This window comes from Hyaena hyaena, unplaced genomic scaffold (assembly GCF_003009895.1).
Source record: "Hyaena hyaena isolate Hyena2069 unplaced genomic scaffold, ASM300989v1 scaffold_690, whole genome shotgun sequence".
Classification (NCBI taxonomy): domain Eukaryota; kingdom Metazoa; phylum Chordata; class Mammalia; order Carnivora; family Hyaenidae; genus Hyaena; species Hyaena hyaena.
Genome location: NW_024081323.1, coordinates 513,033 through 537,915, shown reverse-complemented (window position 1 = coordinate 537,915; position 24,883 = coordinate 513,033). Strand labels below are relative to the sequence as shown.

The following is a 24,883-nucleotide window of genomic DNA, read 5'->3' as shown; positions in this document are numbered from 1 at the left end:
TATAGGATCTTTTTTTTGTTTCTGATTCTGTCAACTAAGATATTCTCTTGGTCCCCAAAGGATGGACACCATGGCCATCAATAACATTCCCTTTGATAATAAAATAAAATCAGTTGAAAATTCCTGACTATCTCACTTGCTGCCCCAAACAATGTACAAACATTCCCTGTAAATGAAATTCCAAACTCCCTTCAAATTTATGCTGCTTTATCTTCCTAAAAGGAATACTTTGCATAATCTAATACACAAAGCCTTTTTTCTACATTCATAAATTACACAAAAATATATGTTTTTATATGTATCTTCATATTATTACCTAACTGCTTCATGAATGTAAATCTTGTCCTATTAAAAATATAACACAATTTCAAATGACAGAAATCTCCCTATACTTTTTAAATATTACCTTTATGACTGATGGCATCTTTGGAGCTATTTGGAATTTTATTACTTCTCATTTGAATTTATTGTTAACAATTTTCTGGCAAAGCTAGATAGGTATTCAGTAATTAAAACTGAAATGTTTTAGTATAGAGTGAAAAATTATTTATATATATTTATTGAAAAATAGAAGAATGAGGTCCATTGAAAAAAGGTGAAGCACAGAATATATCTATAACAATTAGTAAAAAAAAAACTAGCTAGTTGTCATTTCAAACAAGAGTCAATAACAACCAAATGCTGGCAAATATAAGAATATGTGTGTCCTTTAGTGCCTATGGAAGCAAGTATTGATCGCAATTTAAAAATGTATAGAGTATATTTTTACTTCAAGATATTTTTTTAAATGTTTATTTTTAATACAAAAAGAGCATCAGTGGGAGAGGGACAGAAAGAAATGAGGACAGAGGATCGGAAGAGGGTGTCTCTCTGTCAGCAGAGAGCCTGATGTGAAGCTTGAACTCATGAACCACGAGATCATGACCTGAGCCGAAGTTGGACACTCAACTAACTGAGTCACCCAGGAGCCCCTTTTTCTTTTTTAAAGTTCTATTAGCTAACATACAGTATAATATTAGTTCCAGGTATACAGTATAGAGATGCAACACTTTGACATTTTTAATTTGTAGGTTTTTTTTTTACTATAGGAGCAAATTATAATTGATAATTTTCATTTGCGTGGAACATAATAATAGAATATATGTGCCTTATATGTACATTATCTCTCAGATGAATCAGTAATACTTGTCTTATAAATGTAGAAAATGGAAGGAGCACCTGGGTGGCTCAGTCAGTTAAGCACCTGACTTCGCTCAGGTCATGATCTCACAGTTTATGGGTTCAAGCCCCACGTCAGGTTCTGTGCTGACGGCTAGAGCCTGGAGCCTGCTTCAGTTTCTGTGTGTGTGTGTCTCTCTCAAAAATAAATAAACATTGAAAAAAATGTAGAAAATGGTTTTCAATTTATTTTAGTTAATGATTTCTGCTCAGTATTGCCATATTTTGATTAAAAATATAATTTGGTTTTATGGCACATAGTATTTATTATTTTGGAGATTATGTAATTTTTAAAAGTCCTTGATGTTAAGAAAACAACAATTGTAGACATTTGTAATAAACATATGCTCTTAAAAATGCAAATTCAGTCTAATTTGAATTTTATAAATTTTTCATGTTTAACATGCCTGAAACAAAAATTATTCTTAATAAGAAATGCTTTTGATATATTATAAGAAATACTAATTAAGTCTTTTACATGCTTAATCTAATTTAATCCTAACTACAATTCTTCTATTTATAGAAAATAAACAGGCTTAATGAAGTTATCTTTCTAAGGTCATTTGATATTAAATAGTGGAGCAGAAATTCAGTCCTGGGTTGTCTTATTCTACAACCCAAGTAGTTATAAGGCACACTTGTTCAAGTTTTCCATGAAGACTTATTATCAAAATAATGTTAATTTTTAAAAATAAATGAGTGGTATATATTCATATTATTGACATCTTTAGAAATGCTGATCTGATGGCAAATATATTGTGTAAATGTTTTGCAGTCACCTTTTGGACCTAAGCCATATCTGACCTATTTTAATTTTTTTAACATTTATTTATTTTTGAGAGAGAGAGACAGAGAGACAGAGTGTGAGTTGGGGAGGGGCAGAGAGAGAGGTAGACATACAATCTGAAACAGGCTCCAAGGTCTGAGCTGTCAGCACAGAGCCCGACTTGGGGCTCAAACCCACAAACCACGAGAGCAAGATGATGACTTGAGCTGAAGTGGGACACTTAAATGACTTAGGTACTCCTTATTTAACTTCTTAAAATTGAAATATATGGCCAATTTTAGAACCAAATATTCCCATCATTGTGTCAGGTACATTAAAGACAAAACTGTTGCCACAGCTGCAGTTTGTCAAATATAGTAATGTTTTTTGAATGGGAACAAAATAAGTCAAGATAAAAAGATACATTCTGACATTTATCACATAAATAAAATGATGTTTTTCTCTATCTAACACACATTTTGTATCTCTGAAGTCTTGAAATTCTTCTTTTAAGCACAGTTTTTCCCATTAACCTTTCAATTTTGTCATTTTTTTTACAATAAATATTCACTAGATATTATGTAACAAACTCTTCCTAGTATACAGGTTAATTATGTGTATAGGAAAATGCTTGCTTATATATGACTTATTTTGGCATGAATAAAAATGTTCTTTTAAAGTATAAGAGTGTTGATGTTCTAGGGGCACCTGGGTGGCGCAGTAGGTTAAGTGTCTGACTTCAGCTCAGGTCATGATCTCTCAGTTCATGAGTTCGAGCCCTGCATCAGTCTCTGTACTGATAGCTTGGAACCTGGAGCCTGCTTTGAATTGTGTGTCTGCCTCTCTCTCTGCCCCTCCCCTGCTTGTGCTCTGTTTGTCACTCTCTCTCAAAAATAATAAGCATTAAAAAAAAGAATGTTGATGTTCTAGTAGATGATAGGACTTTGAGATAATATTATAACTTAGAGCCAATGGAAAATATTTGATATTAACCTTCCTCAAGTGTAATCATAATAGTGCCTCACTAATATATATTTTCATGGAGATTTTTATGGACAGTTAATTTTAGTTAGCCTCGGTTATACAAAGTTAAAGAACAATCTTTTAAAAATTTAAGGGGAAAATAAAATATTAACATCTGATGTGAATTAGGACAGTCCATTTTTCTCAATTTTCAGACTAGTTCTTTCAAGATTTAACATGTATTAACTGAGACCACTTAGAAATTCTGTGTCAAATTATTAACAGCAGAATTAACTTTGTAACTGAATTAAATATAAAATGAATTTTGCTTCACAATGTTTCTTCAACTGGAAAACATGCATATTAAAAATGAACATTTTAAAAATAAAATGGGTATGTAGTAAAGGCAGTGGGGTAGAAGACAGTCAATATGGGGCATTTGTATCAATGATAATTGATGTGTTGCAAATGCTTCAATAATTTGGCTTTTCTTGTTCCCAGATACAATTCGTTATATAAACTCATCTGATGGCCCATGTTGTATACATATGCCCTTGGTATATGAGGTTGACTGTGGTGTCAAAACTAAGTGACATCACAGTTTTAGGGGGATCACAGCTTTGTTAAAGTCCTCAGCAAAAGCAAGCACCAGACGAGTTAACGTTGCTTTGACCGCCACTTGTGGCCTGGCTGGATATAGATCTGGTGGGATTTGGAGGAATGAGACATGATGCATAATGAACAATTCAGTTGGTAAGTTTTTTGTTTTCCATCTGTGCATTCAGAGACTGGAGGACTATATTGGTTCCGCTATTTTAAAGAAATTCTTAGGGTACCCTGGGTGGCTCAGTCAGTTAAGCATCCGACTTTGGCTTAGGTCATGATCTCACGGTTCGTGGGTTAGAGCCCCGTCAGGCTCTGTGCTGACAGCTAACTCAGAGCCTGGAGCCTGTTTCAGATTCTGTATCTCCTTCTCTCTCTAATCCTCCTCTGCTCTCGTTGTCTCTCTCTCTCTCTCTCTCAGAAATAAATAAAACATTAAAAAAATTAAAATATATGTTATACTTCAGTAAGGAATTTTGGAAAATAAAGAACTCTGCCAACATTTTCAAGAGACATTCATCTAGATTTTGTGAATTCCTATATTTGTGAATATCATTTATATTCATAGTTTCTCCTCCCTGAAGCAAGCAATATATGTAACTAAAATTAAGAGAGACTGTTTAGATCCTTAATGAGAGTTTGAGATAGATACTAATGAAATAATAGCAAACATCAATGTTGCTTTGAAATATAATATCAGATTTGGTGGCTATCTGAGATTTAAATTTTGTAACAGCCCATTAACAAATTACCAATATAATTTAAAACTTTATGGGTCATTCATGAATTGTCAATAGCCTCTGTACCTTTTTTAAATAAAGAGGATTGAACTTGATGAGTTCTAAAGCCTTTTCCAGCTCTATGATTTGTTTTTAGTTTTACATTTTAGTGATCTTCCACCATGGTTTAAACTCTGATGATGCCAAGAGTATTTTGCTATTAAAGATCCCAATAATAGTATCTAAGTCATGTGCTAGATAGAGAGGAAAATAAAGAAGAGGGTGAGGGAGAGAGAGGATGTTTTTTTATTGCCAGTGAATGTTAAATTGTGTTTTCTTGTTCAACATGCTCAGTAATGAAGTAAGGAAAGACAATTTTGGTTATGTGTTAGAAATTTGAATGTGCTATTTTTGCATTGTTAGCCTATTTCCCAAAATGATATCAACTGGGAGAAAAGGTAACAGTTTGAACTCTAGTTTGTGTGAAAATCTCAAGACACTGAAACTCTGTAAACTCTGCTTTAACACTGTGGCAACTCCTGCTTCTTAGACAATAGAAAGCGTCATGTGATACTCTGAACTTTTTCTCGTCATACCTTAATATGAGAACACCTTCTACTGTTCTGAACCTCCCTTTAGATTAAACCTTGCCATTGCAAAAACCGAAAAAATAAAATCCCTCACCCAATCTCTGTTTTCACACATGGGAGAAAAATTGGTTTCAAATTTACTCTAACTCAAGCCATTAAGGGCTTTATTTGTCCAAGACAACACCTTGGTTTATACTGCAGATACTGCTGAGTCTCCGTCTTAGGTGTAATGCACTCCATATGCGTTACCACCCAGCACAGGCAGACAATTGGATCTTTCACATTTGAATTGTTTCAGATTAGTTGCAAATTGCAGATAGCACAGTCATAGTTTTGGAGGAACAGATATTACTTAGAGAAGAGCAGTAGTTTCTAAAGCCAAGATAAAGTAAAGATAATTAATGCATTTGACACAAACTAATCAATAATTATGTGATGATTATGTCTATTCGTAATGGAAATATTTAACGTATATAAAGTTTATTCAAACCACAAAAGCTTTTTCTCCTTTATAGGATAATTATATAGAAATAAAAATGTCCTTTTCTTGATTATAAAATTGATATTCATTCATTACACAAAATTCTAAGGTAGCTTTAAAACTAGCCAGAGATAATATTAAATTGTTATCATTCTGAGTATATTTTTTGATGTCAAATAAGTGAATATCTACAATATATAAATATATGAAATACGTGTAACAAATGATGTATGCTGCAGTTGTATTTGGATCGTGTTTTACATATGTTTGTAACCTGCTTTTTTCTTGACATTATATCATAACTCATATTCTATATTGTTATTATTTTAGAACATAATTTCTAATAGTTACTTGTATTTATCATAATGATTTGTCATAAAGCATATGTGTTTTCAATACAATAAATATTACCTCAGAGACTTGGTTATACACAAAATTTTTGATATATCTGGTTATATATATTAATTTTGAATTAACTTCATACTAATTCATCTGGAATTGGGGAATCAAAACTTAGCCTTTTATTTATTGTGTGTTTTGTCTTAGCTGCCTGTTTTAATTATTCTTTTACCAGTAGTGTATGAAATGTATTATTTTCCTAAATTCTTGTCACCATAACCAATTTGTTTTTTAAACTTTATCATTTTGGTAGTTGGACAATGCTGTCTTCTGTAGCTCGTATTTTCATTACAAATAAACATACATAATAAAAACTAACAGTGTGTGTCCTATTTCTCCTTTTCCTATCTGGTAATCTGTTTTTCCAGCACTGAATTCTACAGGGATTAGATCCTTTTTATTTTATTTATTCATTTCTTGGTTTCAAGTTTTTATTTAAATTACAGTTATTTAACACATAGTGTAATATTAGTTTCAGGGGTAAAATTTAGTGATTTATCACTCACATCTAACACCCGGTGCTCATGACAAGATCTTTTTTTGATTCTATTAACTAACATTGTGCCTTTCGGACTTTATGGAGATGTTTCTCAGATAGCTATTTTTTTCTGATTTGGATTCTTGATAAATACAGGATTATTATATTAAAATATTATCTACTAAAAATATGTCTACTTTCATAGTTTTTGGCGGTATAACTTTATATATTTTTTAAAATTAGAAAACCTGAAGGATTTGACAACTAGATACGTGAAGGCCAAAATAAATGAAAATAATGTGGCTTAAATGTATGCCCAGGAGTATGCCTATCAAAGTAAATTAATGGGCCAAGAAAACACAAGTTTGACATTTCAGGGGCCATTTTATTGGACCGACTGCATCTTTTAATGATTAGTGGATTTCAGGTTGTGTTTCAAGAACCTTTTGTTTCTTTGTAGGTGCCACACACAAACCTGTGATAGGTAAGGAGAAGGGGGAACACTCAGCAGACAGTGTACCAGGTTGCCTTTACCTGTATTTGTCATAACTGTGGTACTTCTCACTGTTTGCTTTAAATAGTTGCACTTCTGTAATGAATTTCCTTTTTTTAAAAAGATAATTCATCTGATAATTATAAGATTTACTGCTCCAGAAAGTTTCTATACTTTATGGGAAATTATCTGGTTATATCAGATTTGACTATACATCAGAGAAAACCTTTCTGGAACTAGGAAGAGATTCAGTACCAAATAATATACATTTTAATCAGCATAATAAGAGATAGGGCTCATATATATCTAATATAGCTATCTCAGATTATTAAGGGATAGATGAGATAGCAGTGTCTGGACATTACCTATATAACAATTAGCGTTTAGCATAATTTATATACACCAAGTATTTGAATCAAATGTAAGTTATGTACATAGATATTAAATCTTAGGCTCTAGGATGTTAATTAAATCTTAAGTTTCAGGGACATTTTGTTTCATTTTTATTATGTCTTGTTTGGAGTTGAGGGAATTATGTATTTCAATTACATTTGGACACAAATGTTCTAATTCCAATGAAAATTAGGAATGTATCTATGCTCTAGAAGAAAAATCAAAGCAAAAAATACAAACAAAACAAAACAAAACCCTGAAGCTGGGCTGAATATCTTATCAGTCAAATTTTCTTTGCACTTATATTGTAGATACACTTTAATGATAGCAGTTCCCTGGGCACCAAAGTCTAATGATAAAGTGAAACTTGCAGATCCGAGTGCTCTGTTGAATATAATTATTGAGTGTTTATGCCAGGCGCTTTCCTGGAAAACACCCACATAAAATGCTACGAAGTCTCCATATTATATCGTTTAGTTCTGTGAAGTAAGTCTATTAGGAACAAATTTGAAGTTTGCTAAAGCCTGATGTTGCAGAACCATTTACTGCTCACCAAATTGTCATGTGCTTTATAATATTTTCCAGACACCTTACAGGTCTATTAAGCTTTATTCTGGCCTATAAGTTATTGATATGTATCACTTCTGGATTAAAGTATGTAAGACCAGGCATGTAACCCTCTACCTCTCTTTACCCCTGCTGTGATATTTTGGAGAAACATGTTGAGATGACAAATTCATAAGCTCACTTGATGAGTGGAGAGCCAACCATCTTGTATCAGAATTTGTAGGAATAACAATTAAACTTTTGCTAACACTTAGAATATAGAGGTTAACCCACTGTGACAGTATCGTCTGGTTCATCATAGATCATATACATTGTTCTTCTTTCTTTGCAAAGACTATTGCTAAAAGAACTCTTCCAAGCATATCAATAGTTAGTTAATAACTATGCTCCTGATGTACAAAGGAGTAAGTGAATGTCTTCAAATAGGATGTTTTGGTGCTCCAGGAATTTCCTCTGTTTCCTTGAGATTTTGTTCTGGATGTTTCCTTGTGTGGTACCACATTGTGAAGCTCCTAATCATGGGGTCAAGAGGATCAACTTACAGAGATATTTCAGGTCCTACATAATTTAGACACACACACACATATATATATATATAAAATTTGGTACCTTTGCAAAGGTGGTGGGGCATGAGAGAGAGAAAATTAAATGGCATCCTCTAGACTCTTGGGTCAATGCTATCCAAGAGAAATACAGTGCAAGCCACCTATGATTTTAAATGTTCAAGTAGCTACTTTAAAAAGTAGAAAGAAAATTAACTTCAGTAACATACTTTATTCAGTCCAGTGTATCCAACAATTACCATTTTAACTTGCAATCCATATAACAGTCTATTCATTTCACATGAAGTCTTTGAAATCATGGGAATTTCTCATGAAGGCTTTTAATCTTAAAGCACATTTTAATTTGGATAAGTTGCATTTCAAATGCTCAACAGGCACATGATGCTGTTTCCAACAGTGCACCTCTAGATGTACCTTAGAATTATTACACCTTAGATTCAGCATCTTTTTAGGTTCAGTCACAACGTTGTCATATTTAATTCATTATAGTATTCTTTTACATTAGCAAATGAATCCACTCACAGAGTTACAAAGTGATAGAGCTAAGGGTCAAATCAGTTCTCCCTCTTGCCTCTGGAAATGGAGCAATGCTCTAGGCAAGTAGAGTACCATTGGGAGTCCTCTAAGTGAAGCAAGAAGGATGGGGCCCCAATTAAAGTAATGACATCGGTGATTAACTAAGGGGCGCCTGGGTGGCTCAGTCAGTTAAGCGTCCGACTCTTGGTTTTGGCTCAGGTCATGATCTCAAGGTTCATGAGTTTGAGCTCTGCATCGGGCTCTGCACCAGCAATGTGAAGTTGGCTTGGGATTCTCTCTTCACCCCTCCTCTACTTGCTTGCATGTGCTCACTCTGTCTCTCTCTCCCTCTCAAAAATAAATAAACATTAAAAAAATAAAGTAATGGCATTGGTAATCAACTCATTGGAGTTAATGAATATTAAAGTAGAATTGGGACTATTCTACTTGAGGATTGATTGCATAATTGGAAGGAGTAAGAAGGGAGGGACTTGTTGAGGGTGGCATCTTACTTCAGACTTGAGCCACTGAGTTTGCAATGATACTGTTTAGAGAGAGATTGACATGGGCCTTGTTAATCTGAGGCAGGATTTAGCAAGTTTTGAACATCTGGAATTGCCAGTACAATGCAAGGAACCATACCCACCTTTTTGTTTTTGTTACATTTGGTCACAAATACCAGATGATAAGGCAGCTGCTATTTTTTTTTTTAAATGAGTCTACATGAAGAACTAGACATGAATTGTCAAGTCTTTAATATTATTACAGAAAGAGGAACAGCAACAGCTAATTCAACAACCTCAGATTTACAGAGTGGAACATTTACTAGCTTCTGTGTGCTTCTCTATGTCTTTTTTAAAGATGCTATCAACTTTGTCACCACACATACAACAGTGGAGAGTTTTACAGAGTTTTCTAATTATATGTTTATTTTTGGACCTAAAAAAACAATTCTAAGTGTTGCCACCTGGGCATCTGCCTTGGCAAAGTCTGTCAGCTGAGGATATGCCACATACTTTGGAAAATCTGATCTTAAAAATCCAAAGGGATTCAGGTTATTACCCTGATCAAATCATATTTTTAACTGAACAAGATTGAATGTATGATTTGACTAAGAACAAAACTTGGAGTAATCTAGGCATTTCATAAGCTATCGACAGGTAATACTGGTCCACAAATGAGAGCTATTATGAAACAAAATGTAAGAATTATCCTGGAAAGTCATAATTGTGCCATTTTTATTTCTCTATATCTAACATATCAGTGAAATATTAAAGTTGTTTGTGGTAAGTAAAGGTTTTACTGTATTTGATTATGGGTGAAATTTATTTAAATTGACTTTGATTATGTCTTCATAGGACCATTAACCTCACTGTCACTAGCACACATAATCATCGTTCATAAGTTATTATTTACAGAAGTGTTGTTGCAGATCACTACAGATGCTCTAGATTAGAGGAAGGAACTATCAGGTTTCCCACTACTGTGTAGTCTACTTTCAAGATCAGTAATAAGTTTTACTGTATTTTATCATAAAGTATTCCAACATTGTTTTGACCTTTTTCGTCACACCTCTCTTTCCCTGTTCATTATTTATGCCTCAAGAATTAGTCATTAGAATCATGGAGTTGGAACAAGGTGGTTCCTGTCACTCAGGTTATTAGACAAGGGTCATGCAAAATGAATAAGCCAAGGAGGGGGAGAGAACCTTCTGTGGTCACCCTGTGTTGAAGAAGTTTCATCTAGTATTTATATGTTCTAGTATTTATCCTAATAGTATCTAGTATTTATACCTAATATAGAGGAAGCTTCACTTTGATCACAGGTCTCTGTAGTTGGTGGAAAGGACTGTTAGCTGATGGTATGAGTAATTGCCTTATGCTGGGCCCTTGGGCTCGGAGCTGATATTCCTTCAGGGTTCTGGTTAGTGTTTGATTCTGTTGGAATCCCTTGTACTTTGAAGTGCTGTAAGATGCAGTAGGCCCAATAGGTTTCTTTTCTTTTCTTTGTTCTCAGCTACTGAAAGCATTTGAAAATCAGCTAATTCTCTTCCCATACACTCTTGCCCCAACATAGCAGAAATCATTCTCTAAAAATAAATAAAATTTAGAAAAACAATTGACTACAATGAGTTTCAGGTTACAGATTTGTAAGTCAAGAAGACACCAATTACTCAGAATTTCAGGTACTCAGTAGCTCGCACATGTCCAGGCATTGACCCCATCTGTACCTAACTTTCACATTATATGGACATGATTACTTGAAACTGTTTCTCAGAACAGTATTTTGTTAGTATCTCTTTTATCAAAAATATATGCCATGCATATGTTTAAACATAAGCGTTTTTGATTACTTATTTTGTTTTATTCCAATTAAACTAATACACAAAACTAGGATTTTTTTTTACCACCATTGTAAATGCATGTGGCTTATGAATTAAACATTTGTATTATCAAATATAGAATTATTTTTCATATATTTAGGCTTTTCTTATTTCTCTGTCTTTTCACCTGCTAAACACCTTCTTCTGGTTTTCCCTGGGCCTATTTTGTGCTCCTGTAGTCTTTCTAATTCCTTACATCAAATGAGACAGAAGCAGGTAGTTGTCATTTAATCATTTTCATTCTTGTTTTGATCCATTTTCATATGGCCATTATCTTCTGTAAAAATACTCTGTATTCTCAAAATCTTTTACACATCTGAGCTTATCAAGGTACTAATACTAAACTCTTAAAAATATTGTATAAGACCTCATGTGTTTTGTTTTACCTTTCTATTTTGTTTAGTATACACAAATACACATTTTTTTATTCCTACAAACAAAAGTGTTGATATCAAAGGCAGCTGGTGTTTCTTTGCTGAGTTGGATTCATATAAAACTAGTGTGCAATTACATATTTTGGGAGAGCCATACCAACATAGCTAAAACACAGAGAGTTTTAGTGATTCAAATCATAAACCCAAGCTCAAAATGAAAGAACCACGTTAAGAATAAAACATGCTACAAATTGATGAAGCATGAAAAACAAAAACACATAAGAATAACCTACCATTGTGCCAAAATTACATTAGTCATGTTAAACTCTTCAGGTTGGAAAATTTAAAACAGAAGACTAAAGCTTTACCTATAATTCCTCCGTTTAGTTTCGAATGATTTTTTTTCTCCGAGATTTATGAACTTGTTCTAAATTCATTCCACTTAAAAGTATAGCATTGCTTTTTATGACATGGGAAAAATAAATGGTTTATTTCCCTTAAATTGTGGATAGAAATTTAATGCTTATGAGTTTGGTGGTATAGAATATATAATGTAATATATAGCATTTCATTATGGAACTGTCTTGCATTAGTGTGCCTATACTTAGGTATATGAGGGAGGCAATTTGAGATGCATACATTTATCAACAAAAATAACATACAAGGCAAATGCAAATGACACTGTAGGAACTGAATGTAATTATTTCCCATGTGCATTATAAGAAAACTGCTGAATAATTCTGGATTTAAAACAGGTGGACAAAAGTAAGTTCATTTAGAAGTTTTTGAAATTTGAGAGGTAGTGTCTCTTCATTTTAACACTTCTCACATACACACCAAAGGATAATTAGAATTTCATAAAATATATGTGGAAAGAAATTGGAATAATGAAAAATTGCAAGTATTTTTAATTTGTAATGAAATCTTATAAATTTAAAATTATCAGTCATGATCTATATTTCATGCTAGTTTTCTGAACATATTTACTACATGATATTTGAAATGAAGAAAACCACCAATTTGTGAAAGAAATAAAACTAAATGTGGGAAGAACACAGAAATTAGGAAAACAAAGTATATTGGGTATTATTTTACACTTTTTTGAGGTTATATTTAAGTATTCATTTAGTAATATAGAAACAACAAATTTTATTGTGAAAGCCCCAACTAGTGTTATGTAAAAAATAGCAACTTACTTTAAAAATCAGTAAAGGTATATAGAATCATCTAATAACATGCATTAGCCATAGCAAAATTGTTCCTGATATGCTACAATGCATATTTCCTGGAGAAGGGCAGTTCCTTAGTTTTTAAACATGGAGTGCATTATAAATCGCATAAATTACCATTGAGCATTTAGCATATTATAATATATTCTCAAAATTTTTTATTTCAGAAGAACCAACTGAAGGACAGGACTGTTCTTTCTTGGAGAAATATAGCAGAAAAAATATTTTTATGTACAAGTTCAGAGACAAATTCCAATCTGATTTAATTTTCCATACTTAAATTCATACATCATGGCTCTATGCTACTGAAGTAAATTGTCTGGCAGATAAAATGTAAGACAGAGTTTATAATATCTTTAGCTAAAGATTATGCTTAATTTTAAATATTTTTCCCATCATATCTTATGACACAAATATATAGAAGAATGGCAACTCTTAAAAGAAGCATCATGATTCTTAAATTTAAACAACCTTTTCAGATTGCTTAAGTTCTAGTCTCTTTGAAATAAAATAATCTTAATTAAAAAAAATCTTTGCCTTTACTATAGAATATTGTTTTATTAAGCAAAATGAATAATAGATGTACATATTTGTCAAATTTAAAGAGCCTAGCACATGCTTAAATAGTTTTGATTACATTTTCTGGAAAAGACTGGCAGCTTACATTATTCCTGTATTCAAGTTCTTGCTACAGTGCACTGCTTGATATTAAAGCTTTGCATGAAATATTGGTATTAATAGAATATTTTTCAGGGAAATTCAAATATACTATAAATATAGGATAAACACTTGACTATTTATAGTTTAAAGTGAAGGCTATAAAAATTCTATATTTTTAAGTTTTTTACCGTTCTTCATAATATATAAAAAGGCATCTTTCAATTTTGGGATATAGATGTGGACACTGAAGTAGCTGTTATAGGAAATGGTAGGAATTTTTCCTGTTGTTAAGACATTACAAGTTTTTTCTATGGCTTAGAAAATAAAAATCAATATTTTTTTCTTATTCCAAACATTCCAGTAAGTGAAAATTTTGGGGGAAAAAAGCTTTATGGAATAATTAATATATATTTGGAAATTCAGAGAACATTCAAAAAGTGGTATTTAATGTTGGACTGCATCAAGACCTTCTTCTTTGAACCACGTTTATATTATGTTTTCTATTAGAAATCTAGACTTCATCATTTTTACTAATATTGTGTGTTTTGGGTCTTCAATTAAAAAGACCTTTCCTGTTAGCTTTGTTCTAATTGTGCACTTTCAAGGAGATTTCTTTTTCTAATCTTTTCTAACTGTTCTTTCCCAACCTTCTAGCCCCATAGTTCCAGAGGCTGACTGACTGAGGCAGGTTGTAGAGAAATTTCTGGACATGTTGTTAACATCTGACACAGTGAGACAAAGCCAGCACAATCACTGGGCAGTTTTAAGGAGAACTGGCAGCTCCTGGAGATGAAGAGTTTGTGTTTGCTACTTACTAGTTACCTGAACCACACTGGTTAAATTCAAGCCCATTCATTTCTCAGTTGCTTTGCTCCCTCCAAACCCCTGTAATGCAAACCAAAAGGGGACCTTTATGGATGTATTTTTGTTGATCTGTGTAGATCCAGTGTATCTTTAGTTAGCGTTGTCTGACATTTTCCATAATGCTTTTAGTAGACACTATTATATTATGTAAATATTTCTGGTTACTGTTTATGGAGATGGTTGCCTAAATTTCTCCTAGGATAAAGCCTTTAATGCATTCACCCATAATCCCTACAGAGGAGCTACTCAAGTTTGGGAAGTTTAGTGTTGTTCTTTGTACTTCAACTTTTAATATCAGAGCACATATTGAAACCATAAACACAATGAAAATTCAAAAAATATTCCGACCATATTAGAAGAATATACCCCCTCCTTTTTTTTTTATCCTTAAAGAGCCAAGGGCGTGGGGAGTGGCAGGAAGAAACATTCTTAAGATCTAAGCCCTGGACGCCATCCTGGGAGTGCTTAAAACCCTTAGAAACGTGCAACCTGAAGAACACCCCATTTCGAAGTCTAAAACAATATTAGATTCCCAAAACATATCGGCAAAGAAAGTCTTACCGTCAAACGCTCGCAGCAGGTTCCAGCTCAGACCCAGACTGAAAAGCTGAGCAGCTGGTGAACAAAAGTTTTAGCTTTTTTTTTTTTTTTCTAACGAAGTCTGCAAAACTAATTTCCCTCAAAATAGGGCTCAATTTCCGTTAAAGAAAGCAGCGCTTACAAATCTCAGAATTCCTGATCACCCCCACCCCATCCCACCTCTAAGCAATGGAAAACAATTCGAACTTTCACACGGATGTAAAGGTTTATTGAGAGGCCACACTATTCTGCAGCAGGGCTTGAAAGACAAGAGAGGTAGGCTGAAACCTGAGGGCCTGGTGGAGGGAAGGGTTCTGCTTTGGGGACACTTCTCAAAGATTCATCAATACTTTTTCCTGATTCAAACCAGATGGCTGGCCCGGTTTGCTGTCCTCATTAATCCCATTAACAACTTCAAAGACCTAGTAGCCATCCTCTGGACACCTGAGACAATGCAAATAACGGGGTTACACTGCTGGTGGCATGCTGGGGGTCCCGGGCAGTATAGGTGAGCGCGGATCTTCTGATGCCATACGTCCCAGGCAAGACTAGACTGTTTCTGTAGCTCATTACGTGCGGCTTGCTTGCCTTGTGTAAACGACTCTGCCCTCAGCAGACAGTGTCACCCCTGAAGCAAGTGGCAGTACCAAAGCCCAGCCGTAGCTCATACTAATTAACTAGCGGCAAGTTTTCTATCTCGATTTGTGTGATGCAAGATTGTAACCAGGGAGACCTGAAGCCGCACCCAGGTTTAGTGAGCTTTTGGGAACATCAAAGTGTAAAATTTACTAACAAATGGAACCATGGCAGCTTGCAGGGGCTCGAAGCTGTGCCATTAGCTGATTTATTTTTGAGCGGAAGAGAGGGCGAATTTCTGGAGGGACGTGAGGAGACACGGGCTGGCTTCTAAGAGGAAAGACTGGAAATGTGCGTGCAATATACACATCACATGTGACCAGGACGATATCACTTCGGGTTTTCCTGACCGAAAAGTTTTGGGGGAGCCAAATGGCTAGGAAATTGACAGGGACCAGGAAAGCTGGGGAAAGGACCTTGTGCAAAGCAAGGAGGGCATACTCAGAAAGCCAAGGAAGAAAGACCCCCTCTGGCACCGCAGGTGAGGATGCCCGCGTTTCTGGATATCTGCAACTCTCGCCGCCCCTCGGTTTTCACCTACGCCACCAGGTTTCTCTCTTTTCAGCGCTGGGAATAGCCCTTTTCTGCCGTGAGGCACTTCCCAGAAACCTCGGGCGCCAGAAGCGAGCCCATTAACAACCCACCCAGAGTCAACTGCGAAAAGCAAGGCGCGCCGCTGCGCCCAGGACACGCGTTGATGTAGAGTTTGAAAACCTTCTGAGCGCGCGCCAAAATAGCTCTGATGTTTTTGCTCCTTCCTACTTCCCTTTCGTGCTCTTCAAGAGCTAGCCGTTACCGCTAGCTATCCTGCAGGTGCCAGTGCTCAAGTGGCACTGACAAGACACCTTTCTTAAGGGAAGGGAGTGGGCCGGACACTGAGTGCGGAGTTTGGGGTGGCGTGCGCCGCGGAGCACCTCGGCCGCCGGGAAGGGAGAAGAGCTGTACGGCCCGGCTCGGGTTTAGGCGCCAGGCGCGCCGCTTGCAGCCTCGGCGGCTGGCAAGGACGGGCGGGCGTGGACGCACGCAGTGCGTCCAGCCGGAGATAGGAAGTGGAACTGGGAGCGCATGGCGCAGACTGAGCGGGAGTTTTGGAGGGAGTTTGCATGTGGTCAGCGCCGGGCTCCTAAGCCAGCCCCCAGCTCACATTACACTCTATTTATAACCTCTCCGAGCCGTTTCCCCCTGAAAGCAGTTCTCTGGGACCACCTTCTTTTGGCTTCAACCTCTCCTACTCTTGACATCTGAGTAGCTCGAAGGGAAGCTTCTCCAGGTCCGAGTGTTTATATGTGAAGGAGACTGGCCGCTAGGGCTCGGGACCGGGATTATCTGAGCTTTGCAGAAACGGCGGTTATTTATTTGGGAGGGGGGAAACACGATTTCCAGTGAAAAGTGACAGAGGGTGGTAGCGTTTGGAAGCATCGTGAAGTCGTCTGCCTGGAACCTGAGACTTGCATGCTATGGAACACCCGCTCTTTGGCTGCCTGCGCAGCCCTCACGCCACGGCGCAAGGCTTGCACCCGTTTTCACAGTCCTCTCTCGCCCTCCATGGAAGATCTGACCATATGTCCTACCCCGAGCTCTCCACTTCTTCCTCGTCTTGCATAATCGCGGGATACCCCAACGAGGAGGGCATGTTTGCCAGCCAGCATCACAGGGGGCACCACCATCACCACCACCATCACCACCACCACCACCAGCAGCAGCAGCAGCACCAAGCTCTGCAAACCAACTGGCACCTCCCGCAGATGTCCTCCCCCCCGAGTGCGGCTCGTCACAGCCTCTGCCTCCAGCCGGATTCGGGAGGGCCCCCGGAGCTGGGGAGCAGCCCGCCGGTCCTGTGTTCCAATTCTTCCAGTCTGGGCTCCAGCACCCCAACCGGGGCCGCGTGCGCGCCAGGGGACTACGGCCGCCAGGCGCTGTCACCCGCGGAGGCGGAGAAGAGAAGTGGCGGCAAAAGGAAAAGCGATAGCTCAGGTAAGAGCGCACCGGGCACTGTCGGCGAAAAGGGGCGGGGAGATGGCTGGGAAGATTCTCGCACTACTGTGAGGCTGCAGGGAATACGGTATACGTCGTGCCCTCTCTGGCTCCCCGCCGCCGGATTCGGTGGGGCTGCTTTGGTCCTGTTATTTGGGGGCACGTGTTTCTCCAAGGGCAACACTGCAGCCAACAGTGTTAATCTCTCCAAGGTTCCAACTAGTTTACCAGAGGGTTAAGAAAAAAGGACAAGTGACAGTATGTGAAATCGATTGCGTAGCGTGACCTTCCATCTGAGCGGTGGGGAGGGGAGCGCGCCCTGGGATGCAGCGTCCGCCGGGCGTGCGTGCGGCTGCTGCTCCTTGACTTTTCGCTTGCAAGTTCCCGACTCCGAGTGGCTCGATTTTTCCCATCGTTAACTGGATTTCCAAATTATTGCACAATATTTGGAACTTGCAGTGGAACTTGGCAGAACGTATGAGAAAAAAAAAGTTTTAGGTTTTTTTTTTAAATTCTGATTTCAGAGTTCTTTAAATAGCACCCTATTCCAAATGGTAAAAATTTCCCTTTCTTGGGGAAGAAGACAATCTAGGAATTCAGAGGATTTTAAGGAATGTGTCAGAGATTGGTAAATAAATACATGATCAGACTCTTGCGGAAAAACGATTTTTTAATAGTAGTTGTGTTCGTGTGGTGCTAATCTAAATAGAAAATCTGAGTTGCAAATGTGGAAAGTAAAATACTCTCCAGCTGAGTATTATGGGAGGCAAGTGCTTGGAAACAAACAGCAACCGGGGCAGTGTTGATTCTCTAAGTGTTTGAGCCTGGTATGCGAGGGTGCGCGCAGTAGGCGCTGAACTACGTGGGGATCACTTGAGTAGCCCGCACAAGGGAACTTTACTAAACGCAGACGTTTGAAGGCATAGACTGCCAAGTAAGCTGTAGCATTCCCGGGAAACTGAAGCTTTTCAGGCAACTCCTTAAAGCCCTTCACAATCTGCATCATTATGAAATTGTTAAAAGATACTTTACAATTAAGAGAGTTAACGAATTTTCTTCTGTAGCCATCGCACAACCTGCGTTCCATCTTCTGGAAAGTGTCACTTGTTCCATATAATATTTACGTCGTTTTCTTCCTTTGAGGGATTGGTTAACAAGTCCTAGAAGGTAATTTCAGATCTTAATGTGAAAGATTGGAGAATGTTTGTTTTGTTATGATGCTTTAGGTAAGGCCATCGTAAATGGCCATCGTAAATGGCGATGTTTGAGCCGCATACTTCGTGTTCTTTTGCAGCAGTGGTATCTGTTGCTCTTCAGCGTTAGAATGAGATACATTCTTCTATCACAAACTTAAAATCCAACTTTTACTTTTCAAGGTCAGGGGTGAACTTTTAATGCTCCATCACAAATTAGCTTATATCTAAGAAACTTACCAGCAGTATCATTCATTTGTAATGGTTTTTACTAAGTATAAGTGACTCTCTTAAGACAGTTTAGAGGTTAACCATAGCAAGAAGGTTTCCATCTTCATTTTTAAAAAAGTCAACTTTAAAATACAGTGTTCATTTCTTGGGCTCAGCATTTGATATCAATGTAACTTTTTTGGAGCAGATCCCAATTCAGGTTGGTCAGTCGATTTTTGCATTTCACAGAATCTCTTACTGTTCATTTAACTTTTGCAGTGAAAAACCTATGATGGGCTGTTCCTTATGTCTCCGGAACTGAATCAATGCACCTAAGCTTCTTACTGTAAACTGAATTTTCATATAGGCAAATATTCTATCGGTCAGAGGGAAATAGAGAAAGTGGTATTCAAGAACTGGCTCCCTTAAATTATTTTAATAACAAATCTCTTAAGAAAACCAGTTATACTAATAGTGCTACCTTCATCTGGTGGGAAATAACAATATAACAAAATAAGTTTATATTTATATGTTGAAACTAGGGTCCCAGAAAAACAAGCACAAAACTTTGCATCAGCTACATAAAAGTATTAATAGATTAGATCTTGAGTGGGAAATACAATTAGTCATCACCAAGGGTAGAATCACTCCGGAGTTAGAACGAACGTTTTCTATTCATGGTGGGATATTTTGAAAGAACTTTTCGACTAACTAAAAGGAGATATTGTGATGGTTCTCAGTTAAATATATGTATACTCATTAAAAATGAAATTTAGTTTGGGAATTTCACTATTTGTGTTAATATTTGTTAGATCTTTAGATAGATTTAGATTCAAGATATGTTTCTCCTGTGATATTTCAGTTGGTCTTCCACATTAATGTTTATAGTTACTTCATGTCACAGTATTATAAGGGCATCCTGATCCAATGGAAACTAAAGCAATTCAGAAAACCACTATAATTTTGGCATATTATTAACACATATATCTCATATTGCTTATAGCACAGTTTCAGTATTTCAGTATTTTTTAAAAAATGAGATTAATTTCTGAACTCTTGAAATTTTAAAATTGTATGAGATGAAAGTCATATCATGCATAGTAGAGACCTTGTTAGAAAGTTTATAATTACTGTATGTTAATAATTGAAAGTAATCGTGGCATATAAATCTAGGGCAAAGTCAGAACCAAAATTCTGTATCGTTGCATGTAATACTCAGATTGTACGTGTATGTATATGTTTGCATGACCCTGTGGGATTCGAATAGAATTTTAAGCAACATAAAATATTGAAAAGTGACCCAAATTTTTATCCGTGGTAATGATGCTAAAACTATAACAGGTAACATTGTCCAGTGTACATTTCTGTGCATTCCCCCTCCCAAACACACACATATGCAAAATCAAGAAGCTTAAGGGTCTAGAAACAAATATTTGTGGACTTTGGGCTTTCATTATAGTTTACTGACAATTGAAAATAGCCAAGTTTAATGGAGAAGCACACTGTTATTTTTTATATGTGTTAAACATTTTTGCAACTTTGAACCTGCTATGCTTTCCAGCATTATTAGCAAAGCCAGCATCTGCGATGTCTTCAAAGGAACTCTTAAAAATCAAAACTTTACAACCTCACTTAAAACAATCTATACAAAGCAGGTGATTCTGAAAAAATGTCTATAAATAGTGTGAATTACTTGGCTTCAATTACATTTGATTGTTCTCCAAGCAATGTGGTAATAGGTATAAACTGTCCACTTTTAGTTAAAATAATGAAAACAGATCAGTCAGTCTAACTTTAGATTTTATGCAGGCAATATACAGTATACATATGTAAATATTTCATATTCAAATTAGTTGAATAAGTACATATTTTATTAAAAAATAAAAATTATATTTAAAAAGAAGGGAGTGGTTTGGGGTGTGGATTTTATAAGGTTTTGAATAATATTAGATTCTTATAAAATTATAAATAGTTATAGTTATAATAATTATAATAAAATATTTGTTGTCAAATTATATCTATTTGCTTGACTATGCAGAATGACAAGTCAGTATTACCTGAATTAGCTGGAACTTAAATATAGAGCAGTGTCTTACCCACTCTGACTCTGGCATTATATTGTAATTTTTTCTAGATATTTCAATCATGTTTTCTGAAAGGAAGAATAATTACTTTATTATTATCTTTATGTTACTGGGCTATGGCTTTTTAGCATTTGTTCTAGAATTAAAAATAGTTTATTGGATCTTGATAATTATAGAAGAATATTAAACGAATTAAGTGTCTCAAATCTACGGAATAAAAAAATGTCATTTAAGTATTTTTCTTGGAGTGGTAGGTTAATTTTAGGTGTGAACATTTTAAAATGGTGACCTGACATAAAAAATTCTAAGTACCATTGACCTCCATGAGTGTCTCAAATGATTACACTCAAAAGTCAAGAACAGCAGTCCCTTTAGGACTAAGGTGCTTTATTGTCGAAAGTTAGCAATGAATGGAAAGAATAAAGCAAATAAAAATAGATATGGATTTGAAATCTTTGTAAATATTTTTATTTTATAGTTCATTTGAAAAGGAAAAGCATTAAATGCAAGGCATGATACTGCTAAAACTTTAATTTGTGTTAAAAACCCAGCACCGAATATTTAAAATTTTAATCTTTATTTATAGTAACTTTCAATGGAAACCATTAAGTTGGCACCCTGTAAGCTGATCTCTACTAATAAACTGAAAAAATGTTTTAAGTATATTACCGTTTTCCCTCTGTGTGATTTGAAAACATTGACCCTACATCGGAGCATTGGCATTTATAATAACATAATGTTTATTATAAGTCCCAAACACCCTAAGAAATTAATTTTACACAAAAAATGAAATCGCAAAAGTGGACAAATTTTTCCCTTTAGACCCAGAGAAATTTGGGAGATTAATTCCATATTTGATATAAAAATGAACTTTTTTAAATTTGAGAAATAACTTGAGTATGAATTAATAGCTGAATAATATAAAAACTCCCCACACATAAATCTATTACATGTACCTGACTTGGTAATGGTGCCATTTTTATTCATTTACTATATTAAAATATATATATATATATGCTGTGCAACTTTGTTAACTGTATTAAAAATGGCAGCCAGAAACAAAGATGTGAGGGCTTTTTAGGTTTTGATTTCAAATGAGAAAGACCTAAATATAATAGAATAATGTACTTTAGTTTTTACACTGTGTTCACTTAAGTAGTTTATTTCTAAAATTTCAGAGCATGTCTCTCTTCTAAGTGTTTCTATAACGATTATAAACACCTATGACTGATATATGTTAAGAATGGGAAAATATTAGAGAATAAATTACATTTAGGGATTTCTTAATTAATATTTGTTGAGTTAATAGTTGTAGATGATTTATCTCTCTTAAATTATATATATTTTTACCATAATGTTTTTTTTAATAATAAAACATTGTCTGGGAAAATATATTGGTACATGAAGTGAGCCTATCAGAAGTAGCATTCCCCCCTCTTGATTGAAATCATAAAATAAGAAGGATTAATTCTTGAGTAGCCAGTTAAATTATATTTCCTGCATTATGGTACTGGTGACTGATTCTAGCGGTTAAAATAAAAAAAAAATTAAAGGATGAAATACTAACCAAGGCCAAAGTCCACAAATTAGAAATTGAGGTACATATGATATATTTCCTATTTAATGTATTTAACCAATAAAATACATTTTATGGTCACAGTTTATTTCTCTGTATTCTGTGCTCTAGTCATTAATACAGCTTAGTTATCAATAATAAGCTTTCTGTAAAGATTGGAAAGAAAGTGAAGCACTAACAATTTCTCCCTTTTCCTTATGATGGTCTTAGGACCATCTGTTGGAATAGAGGTATTGAACTGAAACCCGCAAGTAGGGATGGAGGAACACAGTAAAGAAAAGTTAGCTGTAACACTCTGCACTGCTCCTAAATCTTAGTCATCGGTGAGGTTCAAAATCCAACTGGAGAAAACTTTGCAGAATATTTTATTGCTTTCAGGGAGCAAAACTTACAATGGTAAAGGTCATTTAGGTCTCAGCCTTCAATTTGCATTACCTATGTGGAAGCAGAATTAATTTAAATCAAATGCCTTTTTCTCTAATGGTTTTCCACTTACATTATAAATATGTAGGGAATTTATTTTCCCTTTCAGTAAGCTGTGTTAGATAGTATTTTAAGATACTGAATAACCAGAAATATAGCCATTGATCCATCTGTATAAGTTTCAGACATAGCTTTTAAATTTTAGAGTAAGTATTTCTATTTGAAACCTTTTGACATATTTACTACTAAATTAACAGAAAGTTACTTGGTAAGAGTATAAATGCATATGTGGTTGAATGGGTTAATTATTCATTTCTCTGTATTTGGAATTTTAAATATGTAATAAAGTTTCTGATTATTCACAAAACTTTCACTTATGATGTTATATTTTCCACAGCAATATAATATTTCTGAGTTTACACATTACTCTCTGCATTTGTTATCATGTGTTAGAATATTGGTTTTCATAGGGTTTGAAAATAATTTATGATGCACTTTTTTATCTCTTACATGTGTTTATGAACAAGAATCATCAGGTAAAATCTGTATTATACACATACATTCTCAGAAATAATTTATATGAAACAGAGAAAAATGCTTTTGGAAATAATCAGCTGTCTATATACTATAGAGATCTAAAAATTAATAAATCTGATCTTATCCTACATGATATTATTGCTGTGCTTCTTTCAAAAGTTAGCGTTTCCTAAAATTTAATGATTCTAAACTATTTGTATATTTTGGTGACTTAATTCTTTTATCCTTGAAGTTCTACTTTTACTATGAATATAACATAAGTTTACAAGGGAATAAGTCATAGTGGTAAAACCGTTAGGGTTTTGATTACAGATTTAAATTAAAAAATCATTGCTCTTTGAAATTTCACAGAATCAACTCAATTCAAATGCTTCAAATGTATTTAAATGTCCTCTTTGATTTCATAAACTTTCTTTCTAACATGTTTTAGGTATGTTTCTTGACACTTGGGTAAATTACATTGGCTGGAATTATGAATATAAGGAGGTATTTTTTTATAGGTACGAGTTTCTACTGTGTTTTATTAGAAAGGTTAGTGGTGAAAAGAAAACAGGGAGGGTGCTAAATTATCTAGGACATGGCAGCTATTCTTAAAGCATGCTTTAAAAAATCTCCTTATATGAAGATATATATGTATAAACACACATACTAATAAATTGATAAAATTCTAAACTTAATTTCTTGATAAAATATCATCTGAAGTAGAGCATGCACATTAGAGACCTCAATATGATATAAATGTTCCAGTTAGAAAATAAAATATTAGGTTTGAAACATATACAGCTGTGTGGAGAGTCCAACAGGCCGAAGCTGGTAATCAATGATAGTCATTAAAGTCAAATCTGCCAACTCCCCTGCAGTTTTTGTTTTCTTTTGTTTTTCTCTTCCTTTAGCTCATTATTCTCCACACACTTCAAGGGATCCCATAATGCTCTAAGAAAAGAAAACCCCTCAGTTATCTTACATGACTATGGGCAAGAAAATGATTAAGATGAAGTCATCTCCCTCTCAGGCTCTGCGGAAACGTAGAGGAGGGTCCAGCTTAGGCGGGTGGATGCCAGTAGGATTTTAAAGGCCTGGAATTTTGCTCTTTGAAAATGTAGCCTTAAAGCTTTGCCAGAAACGACACCCAAATAAAAACTTAGTTTTTTGCAAAGTGATAGTTATTTGCAAATGTAGTGGTGAAGTGTCATCAAGTGTCTGTAGAGGCGGCTTCTTATATTGTCTGGACTGTTCAGTAAACTTTTAGATGGTCATTCCTAGCCTCATGAAAAACTAGCAAACTAAACTGAAGTATATTCTTATTAGTTGAAATAAAAAGTAAAATGGGCAGTGACTCTTACCAAATGAACAGTGAATAACCAAGTAAATTTCACAAATGATTGATTTTATTTTGATAGCTAAAACATGAA

General features: G+C 35.2%; 1 protein-coding gene across 1 annotated transcript in view; it reads left to right on the top strand.

The window, feature by feature from the left end:
* The first annotated feature begins 16,686 nt into the window (after nt 1–16,686).
* The window catches only part of MEOX2 (mesenchyme homeobox 2), a 65,500-nt gene continuing 57,303 nt past the window's right edge, over nt 16,687–24,883 (top strand). Inside the window, exon 1 of the mRNA XM_039217445.1 lies at nt 16,687–17,448. Within this exon, the coding sequence (XP_039073376.1) occupies nt 16,932–17,448 (517 nt within the window). The 5' untranslated portion in view covers nt 16,687–16,931. The remainder of the gene's footprint in view (nt 17,449–24,883) is intronic.